This window comes from Dichomitus squalens, assembly GCF_000275845.1.
Source record: "Dichomitus squalens LYAD-421 SS1 unplaced genomic scaffold DICSQscaffold_127, whole genome shotgun sequence".
NCBI lineage: Eukaryota > Fungi > Basidiomycota > Agaricomycetes > Polyporales > Polyporaceae > Dichomitus > Dichomitus squalens.
The window spans coordinates 2,723-12,525 of NW_006767009.1; the positions used below are offsets into that span (position 1 = coordinate 2,723).

At 55.8% G+C, this 9,803-nt stretch overlaps 1 protein-coding gene across 1 annotated transcript; it reads left to right on the forward strand.

The window, feature by feature from the left end:
* Positions 1–2,937: 2,937 nt before the first annotated feature.
* Positions 2,938–9,314, forward strand: DICSQDRAFT_184260 (Pkinase-domain-containing protein). The gene is made up of 10 exons (XM_007371590.1): positions 2,938–3,467; positions 4,597–4,848; positions 4,900–6,306; positions 6,367–6,466; positions 6,520–6,854; positions 6,912–7,994; positions 8,071–8,463; positions 8,518–8,757; positions 8,812–9,018; positions 9,082–9,314. Exons 1-6 carry the CDS (start codon positions 3,132–3,134, stop codon positions 6,987–6,989), a joined length of 2,508 nt encoding a protein of 835 aa, XP_007371652.1. The 5' UTR covers positions 2,938–3,131; the 3' UTR covers positions 6,990–7,994; positions 8,071–8,463; positions 8,518–8,757; positions 8,812–9,018; positions 9,082–9,314.
* Positions 9,315–9,803: the final 489 nt, after the last annotated feature.

The following is a 9,803-nucleotide window of genomic DNA, read 5'->3' on the forward strand; positions in this document are numbered from 1 at the left end:
CTATGTTGAGTTGTGCCCTCAAATATAAGTCAGCTATTATGGTGATTTTGCAGCTATAGAGGTGTGTAATGCTTGAGTTGAGAACTATGAGCTATAAATAAAGGATTGTCATCTTATTTGAGTCTCTCCTAAATGAGTAGTGCTAAAATAGCGCAAAATAGTACTACAGTAGTGCAAAATAGCGAAAATTAGAGGACCGCATTTGCAGTAGTGCTATAGTAGTATCATGTTGGCACTACATGGCACTATAGAAAAAGAGATAGTGAAGAGTAGTTATAACTAGTACCAAGTATACTAATTAGTGCTTAGTTGCACTACTGAAGAAGTGCGTCTGAATAGTAGCTCTAATGTAGATGTCATCTCTGCTAACACTTGCTAATATAGATGAGATTATCTGAATAGTGATAATTAGTGTCAATTCGCAAAGGCTGTTTTTCCAGATGTAGGCTCAGATTCGAGATTTTGTAGACTTACGGTTAACTTTCGTTGCTCATTACCACCTTGATATGTACCCCTAACTTGGGGTCTGTCCAATGTCACTCAAATAACCTGAGCAATCCTGCGCCGTTTGTCGTGAGAGTCTTTGCATGATATCAAGACTTGTGTGGCTACATAGATGTACAATAAGCAGCCCAAAACATAGCACAGGTCGTCCGTCGTACAGAGATTTCATTCGCGCGAAGCGCCGGTGCACTATTTTCGGCAGTCACTGTATGCTCAAGTTTCGTGGTAATTCAACTATGTGTGAGAGGGATCGGGGACAATCGTCCCAAATTTTTCTTATCGCGCGTCTCTTGGTCCTCCGAGGGACAGCTGTTTTGGACAATAGCCCCGGTCAGAATTGAGCGTATCTCGTAGCCGCCCGTATTTCATGCGTCCGTATCTTGAGTCATGTCACCCAAACCGCCTGAGCGCTTGTCACCTGTACGTCACAACCCACGCAACGACACTCGTTGGGGCCTTCGCGCACACTAGTGATATGATATCAGACTTTTGTGTACCGCTACTCGCGTTTCTTGCACATTGTTTCAGTGGACTGTATGAACTATCCAGATGTTGCGAGTGTAAGGGGCTCGCGGGTGCAGCAGCACAAGCAAAAGTTCAAGGCGGCTAATCTGACATTACACATTGCCATAGCCACCCAACTTGAGCCTGCTAGTTGAACCACATGAGGGTGACGATAGGAGATATCTTACTGCGGCTGCACCGAGCCCGCGCTGGTAAGGTGTGCGCAAGCAATAACATGGCTCGAAGGAGGCTCGCGACCCCAACAAATTCAGCTCAAGGTGAACCAAAGGGAGTCTCAGACATTTCTAATGACAAAACTGCTCTTGTGGTGAAGTACACTGTGGTTTCGAGAGACGCATAAATATGCAGATGCGCGCGCGGTGGTGCGGTCGTGCGCGACTTGGTGGCAATGGGGTGTGACAAACTGGTAGTAACAAACACGCAGGCGGCTTGGGTGACGTGACTCAAAATACGGATGTACAAAATACGGGCGGCTACGAGATACGCTCAATTCTGACCGGGGCTAATAATGATATTGTCCAGGGTCTATGACAGCGTAAATCGTGCCACCCCCTCGCCGCTTTACATCTGCTTTGCCTCTAGTAGTATATAGGTTAAGGGCTCGCAGCCCAGGATCCTCGTCCCCTCGCCCTTCGGGAGCTCGCGCTCCTCGAGCTTTCATTTTTGCACCCGCCCTTCCGCTGCCCCATTTTTTTTATTTCGCTTAGCTACCTCTCATGTATCAGGTACATTCGCCTTCCGCCGGCTTGAACTCGGCCCACCGGTCGCGCGAGAGAGCGGTGGCGACACGGACTCGGTGGTCCCGCGCAGCTTCCGTAGCGCGCGTCCAATACCATCGTTTTCCGTCCTGCCCGAGTATGTATAGCGTGCATAGAGCTTAATTCTCTCGTATGGATCGAAATTGCTGTTGCCGAGGATAGCCGAGTTCGTATATGGTAAATGGACATCTAACTACCCAATCGCTCGAGCGAAAGACTACCCTTCCACACTGTTTCGATGACTATCTGAGCTCGATAAAATCACACGATATGAAGTTGCTATGAGTAGGAGATATGTCGCCTTGTTGGAAAACAAAAACGGGGCACGCCCATGCGCACGATGAGTATAGATTTGGGCGGGAATCAGTCCCAGATTCAATTTTCGTGTAAATCTCGTACAGAAATGGGGCTGGTGACTTTGCTTCTGGGTCGCCTCTGATGAAATTCGAGGAGAGGTGAGCTGTAAGAAGGCTGTAATGGTATGTACAAAGACCTGAGGCAGTAGGATACAGGGAGGGTCAGAAAACACGCAGTGTCCCGAGGACCCGTTAATGACTGTATGTGTCATGAGCAGGCCTTGCGATAGGTCGTTTTTCTCTTACTGTCACTTGTCAGATGTGGAGGCTGTTCTACCTCGGTCTTCGGGTTCTAGGTACATCGATCGCAACGCTCTGTTGGTGATGACTCCAACCGACGTATCATTATTGTGAACGCTGACCTCGCGTGATGCTGTGGTTGGTATGCATCGCATAGCATGCACAGGAAGGGTGATTGGTCCATCAGTCTTCGACAACAGATCTCTTCTATCCGAGCAATGCTGCTAAGTATTTTCGCGGTCAGACGTCTCTCTCGATGAATACATGAGCTGACATATGGTTTGTGTTATACTGTTGGGCACTCATCGTCATGTCGAGTACAAGACGAGAGGTAATATGTTTTGTGGGTAGTAGGAGGCCGGGATAGAGGCCCGGAATGGTTGCCGTGACAATAGGGCGTCGGGTAGATCCGAGGATTGGTCACCCAGCGAGGACCAAATCCGGATTCGGCTGGGAGCATTTGCAGAACCGCAAACAAGGCCAGCGACATCCTCCACCCCGCCCTCGACGTCCTCTCCGACGCCCACGACAAGCCCGACGGCGCACGACCCTCACGACCTCTGTGTCTGTACGCTCGTCCCCCTTGTTGTACAATCACCCTAATCGCCCGCACTCTAACGCCCTGGCTCGTCTCTCTGTGTCTCTCCCGCCCTGCGATCTCGTCTGCGCACCCTGAAGGTCTGATCCACTGCCATCTTGATCCCTCCCACCGACCGCACACCCGGCCGCATAAACTCGACTGCCCGTCATGGCGCACTACCAGGTCACCTCCACGTCGCTCACGCCCTCGCGCCCGGCCCCCGCCGCGCCCATCCGCCGCGGGAACGATATCCAGAACGTGCTCGCCAGCTCGGGCTACGCCTCCTCCTTCTCCGTCGGCACCTCGTCCCCCTCCGGCTCCTCCTACGCGGGGGGTTACACCGGCATTGGCGGTTCCCCCAACCGCAACTCGGACATGATCAACAGCTCACACATCGTCCGGAGTGGCATGGTGGCGGTCAAGGAGGACGGTATCGTCAGTTGGCTTTGGCGGCCCAAGTGGCTCGTGCTGAAAGAGCAGACGCTTTCCATCCACAAGAACGAGGTGAGCACCGCCGTTTCATCTTCCAGACATTCCCTTCATGTCGAGGGCCTTGTGAACGCCGTTCGGTTCCGCTCTGATCAATCAGCTCGGGCGGTGCTAAGGACCGGTCCGCGACCCTCGATGAGTCAACCGCAACTCTTTCAAGGTTGCTATCGTCGCATTGTCGCGTGCTTTTCTGGTCTGCGGTAGCTTGAGGCAGGGGCAATGTCGAGGGCCGACACTCTCCATTCGCGATGGCACAACGCCCGTTCGCGACCATCGATAAGTTTGTTCACGCTCCCGCCCGCGTTCATATCTGTACGCTGTGATCGCCACGGACGTTCCTGGGTGTCTGGGTGACCACAGAGAGGTCGCGGAAAGTGTCTTCGCCGCTGCATGACCGCCTCTAGGCGCATGCTTCGCTGACCAGGTTCTCCTACCGAGCGCCCGATGCCTTCACTGCCCCGCACCTGAACATAAGTGCAGTGAGCAATGCAGAACAGAAGGCGGCTGTCGTCGAAGACGCGGGAAAACGGTGCGGGTGCTGTGCTACCTTCGCCTTCGATTCTCGCGTCTCTTCCATGCTACCGCAACTTCACCCCTCTGTGTGCTCCCACACATCCAGGGGCCGGCTCTGGGACTGAACTGGTACGGGTTAGGCCCCTGGCGAGCCTAGGTGAGAAGCGACTTTCGACGGCGCCCCCGCATTAAATGGCATCGCTGCCCGAAGTGTATCTGATGCTGCAGTCAGTGGGTGTGGCATCATTCTCGGGGAATGCTAGGCATTCCAGCGTCCAGTGTCCAGGTGAATGCGGCGGACATAGCTCCGGATTACTCGTTGTGTAATCGCTCTTGCATAGGTCTAAAGCGCGTAACCAAGGCAGGGAAGGACCTTTGCGGGGTGCTGCGTTCCGAACAGATTCTGTTGCGTGTCACCTTGTACTCCTACTTATGTTTCGGGGATGGCGTGTTTTCTGACATATGGGGGTCGTCCATTGTCCTTACATCGGCAATTCCATACCAGCTGTGCGCTGGAGGCCGGTCCTATTGGTCACGCGTGGTTGCGTCGACTGTTCATTGGGCTTCTATCGCTTCTTCTCTATTGCGCAACCTCGGAGGCAGTAGCTAACCCATTCCGGACATATCTCAGACCTCGCCACAGTATCAGAGCCAGATCTCGCTCTCGGACATCGCAAACATTGAGCGGACAGACCTTAAGCCCTACTGCTTGCTCTTAGAGACGAAGGATAAGCGGATATACTTCTCTCTCAAGAGCGACGAGGAGCTGTATGGGTGGCAGGATGACATCTACTCACGAAGCCCTCTGATGGGTGTGAGTAATCCGACCAACTTCCAACATAAAGTTCACGTCGGCTTCGATCCCGTCTCGGGGGCATTCACGGTGCGTGGTCTGTTCGTCGCTCACGGACACTGTACTGAGATCAGAGCGTAGGGCTTGCCGGATGCGTGGAGCAAGCTGCTCACCAAGTCGGCCATTACCCGAGAGGACTATGCGAAGGACCCGCAAGCCGTGCTCGATGTCCTCGAATTCTATACCGATCACCAGAAGCGCGAGATGGAGGAGATGGGTTACTCGTCCCTCGGTGGTCCTCGAAGCGCCGGCAGTTCCTATGCATCCTCTTCGACCCTCTCGCCATATGATCGCAATACCGGTAGTTCTTATGCGTCTTCGTCCACTCTCTCGCCATATGATACCTCCAGTGCTCCGCGATTCAATGCTGGTACGGGCCTTGGCGGTGCGGGAATCAACAAGATCTCTCCGTTGAACGACAGGCCTGCTATCAAGCGGCAAGACTCGGCCCCAGCGCACCTCAATGGGGATGCTGTCAACGGCACTCAGGCTGCTCTTGCGCGGGCCGCTGAGGTTGTCAATAGCTCTCACCTCCAACATGCCAACACTGTCTCCGCTGCACAGTCTAACTCCGCCATGCGCCCGCCCATCCCTCCTATGGGTGCCCCCAACCAACTCCAGGCATCGCGCCCGGCGCCACAGCGCCCTCTCCTCTCCGCAAACCGACCCGCACCGCCCGCCCCGAACCTGCCGAAGCCCCCGCTGCCCGAGGACTCACCGTCGTCCGCGGAGCTCCGATTGCGCGCGAAGGCGCAAGGTCCGCCTACGCAGACGCAGACGACGAAGCCGCCGGGGCTCATGCAGCAGCCAGAGCGCAAGGATTCGCTCGACAGGCAGGGCGCGTCGTCGCAACGACCGAACCTCGCACCCGCCAAGTCCGCGCCGGCCGTCAACCAGCCCGCTACCCAGCCCGCTCCTGGGGCCGCCGGGTCGACCGTTGGGCCCCCGCCCGTCAAGCCCCTCCAGCCGGCAAAGAAGCCGACCGGCCCGAAGGAACCCCCCGCGCTCATGGTTACGGGGGCAGGTGACGATGAGCGGAATGGGAGCGTCGCGGCGGCCGCGGCGGCGCTGGAGAAGCCGAAGGTGGAGAAGGAGAAGCGGATCAGCACGATGAACGAGGCGCAGATCATGGACAAGCTCCGGAGCGTGGTGAGCGCGGACGACCCGAAGGCGCTCTACTCGAAGATCCGGAAGGTCGGCCAGGGCGCGTCTGGGCATGTGTATGTGGCGAAGGTGCTTGCGACGGGGAAGAAGGTGGCGATCAAGGAGATGGATCTGTCGAACCAGCCGCGGAAGGAGCTCATCGTGAACGAGATCCTGGTGATGAAGGAGAGCCAGCATCCGAACATCGTCAACTTCCTCGACGCGTACCTCGTGAAGAGCAACGAGCTGTGGGTCGTGATGGAGTACATGGAGGGAGGGGCGCTCACGGACATCATTGAGAATAACACGCTGGAGGAGGACCAGATTGCGAGCATCTGCTTTGAGGTGCGTGGTGCTTCGAGGGTGTATTTGGGGGATGCGAACTGACTGACGTCGGGAACCTAGACGTGCAAGGGTCTTGGTCACCTTCACAGCCAATCCATCATTCACCGTGACATCAAGTCCGACAATGTTCTTCTCGACGCCCAGGGCCACGTCAAGATCAGTGCGTATCATTCTCTACCACATGTTGCGTTCGTCTACTGACTTTCTCTGCAGCCGATTTTGGGTTCTGCGCGAAGCTCACGGACCAGAAGTCGAAGCGTGCGACGATGGTCGGCACCCCGTACTGGATGGCGCCTGAAGTCGTCAAGCAAAAAGAGTATGGTGCCAAGGTCGACATTTGGTCGCTGGGCATTATGGCCATCGAAATGATTGAGAACGAGCCCCCATATCTTGACGAGGAGCCGCTCAAGGCGCTCTACCTCATCGCGACGAATGGTACCCCGACACTCAAGAAGCCTGACGCCCTCTCGCGGGAGCTCAAGGGCTTCTTGAGCGTGTGCTTGTGCGTCGACGTCAAGAGCCGAGCGACTGCGGACGAGCTCTTGGAGGTACGTATCGTCCGCCTACTCCACGCACTGGTCGCGATAATTGACGACTTGTCGCAGCACGAGTTCTTGAAGAAGGCTTGCGCACTCTCAGGACTGGCGCCGTTGCTCCGCTTCCGTAACAAGCAGGCGTCATGAGTTTCCTTTGTTTCCTCTTGACACTGGTTTTCTCTTCGTGGCTTTCGGCCGGACGCATCGGTCGTGCTGGGTCTTCGTCGGCGCTCACACCCACATATTCCCCCCTTGTCTAGTCGATTTCGAGTTGCCATCTTCACCTTCTACCCACCTATATCTATATCCGCGACAGTGTCGCCTTACAGCCCTGTATCGCCCTCGATGTCTGCGCCCCTTCCAATCTGAATCTACTAGTTTTAGCCGACCATCTCTCGCTCATGTCTTCCCTCACGTCCCGTCCCTCGTCCCCTCTCCCGATCTTCCTGTCCTTGTCTGCCGTGCTTGTGATTTTCTCAATCCTTCTCGCTCTATGATGTTGGGAGAACCCTTATTAGTGTACACTACAGAGACGCGGACGGGCTAGAGTGCAGCAGCATAATCGAGGTGTGTACATGGTGCGCGTCGGCTCCAGCTTATGTACTACACATGGTAGCGGAACGCATACATGCATATAGGGAGGTATCATGCGTATGTCGTGTACGCTATCGAATGATCAAACATGGTTCCTACTCTCGACCTAGACTACACAGGGGATCGGCAGGGGCTTGCATATAAGTACTGGTAAGTTTCCGTGACCGCATAACATAAGGAATATGCCGTGCTTGGATGATTTAAGAGATAACCGTACAGTATGGCCAGTCCGTGGTGGTTACGATAACAGACAGACGGGATACATATCCAGACAAGACAAGATGGTGGGACCGCACAGGACATCACGGATAAGGACAGGATGAGGGCTACATATGGGCGCGATCACGCTGGGTGACTGTACTTGATCATGATACAGAGCAGAACAGGCATATGCGGGGCCTTCGTTCAAAATTTGCCCATGGCAAGAACGCGGTACAGCGCGTTCGCCTCCTCAAACCGCGAGTTGCGCAGGGTGAAGTGCGCCATCTCCGCAGAGTCAGCGTCCGAGGCCGGGTCGACGATCCCGAGCTTAATAAGTGAGTTATAAAAACGACAGAGCTGTGGAGAGAATGCCGCACGTGAGTCGCAAGGCGATACAACGGAGGCATTCGACAGGAGGGCGGGGGAAACATACATTCTGAACACCCTTCGCAAACCGGTCGTCGCTGATGTTGCCTTCGCGCTCGTCCTGCTCTGCGCGATCGAGCCATGCGACGCATTCGTGGACGAACCAGCCCAGGACCTCTGTCCGGACGAGATCCGCGATCGTCGTCCGCCCTCCCGTGGTGACATCCGCGACGCCGGTCGAGTCGCGCAACAGCCGGCCTATGAGATCGAACGACGGGAGGATGGGCGGAAGGCGCTTGATGACATCGAGAAACGGTTCTGGGCCTGTGTCGTTCGCCGAGCAGAGAAGTGCCGCTACCAGTGGGTGTCCAAGTGCGGGGTTGGTGGCTAGGATCGACGGGAGATCGACGGAGGTTATGAGAGGGGGCGATGTGAGCCGAGACATCATAGACAGCACGACCTATTGCGCTGACTTCAGAACATTTTCTGCATGAATGATATGGAGGAAACTGACGCGCTGCTCGGAAAGAGATAGGACACGCTCGCGTGCAGCGAGCAAAAGCGTGGCCGCGCGGGAGTACTTCTCGGTCTCCTCATCGCGTTCCAGAGAGCCAGCAGCGTCCTTGGCACCATCTCGCGCAGTGGATTCTGTCGGATGCCTTACAACGGTCTCGTCTTCGAGATTCAGGTTCGCCGCCCTGAGCTTGGGCGGGAGGGGCGATCGTGCCAATGTGTTCGGGGAGAATGGTCCGATCTATATGAGATAAACTCTCGCCGCTCGCCATCGCGAGGATGAAATGGCACTCACATCGCTGCCGTCCCCCTTGAGTATCTTCCAGAGGACCCAGACCAGCTGTTCGTTCTCGCTGACGCCTCCTGCGCTGGCGACCTGCACAGCAGCGTCGCGCTCCCTGACAAACGTGGCATAGAGTACGGAATTGAACGGATTAAGGGAGATCGGATGGGGTGCGTATAGTGAGTACAATATATATGAAACGAGTATGCGTTGGGTCAGCTACGCGCGCTGTCAGCTCACGCGCGTCACACCACACACGATGGCGACAAACGGGTAACTCACTTCTACAGAAGCATCGAGCATAGGCATCAACACGTCAAGGGCGAGCTGGAAGCGAGAGAGAGGTGGGACGATCTGGACGAAGGCGTGCGCGGCGGTCGAGCAGGGCGTCGAGTACGCCCCTGCGAGAAGGTGGTTGACGGACGCGCGGGTCGAGTCGCCCATCAGCGAAGAGGTCTGCTTGGCCGCCAGAGGAGGCTGATAGAAAGAGGCAGTTTGCATCATCGCTGGAGCATAGGGGTCGTGATGCGCGTCGTCGTCGCTGTGTCCGACGGTGATCGTGAGGGTGCAAGTCAAGCCAAGCTCACGGCGCTCCGGCCTCCATCCCCTTCTCCTCTCTTGTCATTCTTGTTTATCCCTTCTTTCTTCGCTCGAATTCAACTGCTTGCTGTCAGCTTGTGATACAGCCCACGATGTCAGAAAGTGCAGAAGGGTCAGCCGCGGCACCAAGAGGCAGGGGAAGAGGCCGAGGCAAGTCTCGCGGGGGATTAGGAAAGTATCTGCGAGCCCGCGGACGTGGTCGCGGACGCGGCCGTCCTGCAACATTTGGCCAACGCCTGCTGCTTGAAGGAGAGAATGCAGCTGAGCTGGACGAGGAGGAACAGAAGGAGTACGAGCGGGAACTTGAGCAAAGGTATGGTCGCAGACAGCTCGGCACCAACGCGGATCGCTATGTCGAGCCCGAGCCTGAACTTGACTCTGAAGGTCTGTGCCGCCCAGCTCCT

What these genes read in the sequence shown, in the direction of transcription:
- DICSQDRAFT_184260 (XM_007371590.1), top strand. Translation starts at nt 3,132, where the DNA reads ATGGCGCACTACCAGGTCACCTCCACGTCGCTCACGCCCTCGCGCCCG. An exon ending in CCGTCTCGGGGGCATTCACG is followed by an intron (nt 4,849 to 4,899) that starts GTGCGTGGTCTG and finishes ATCAGAGCGTAG; the next exon opens with GGCTTGCCGGATGCGTGGAG. An exon ending in CTGCGGACGAGCTCTTGGAG is followed by an intron (nt 6,855 to 6,911) that starts GTACGTATCGTC and finishes GACTTGTCGCAG; the next exon opens with CACGAGTTCTTGAAGAAGGC.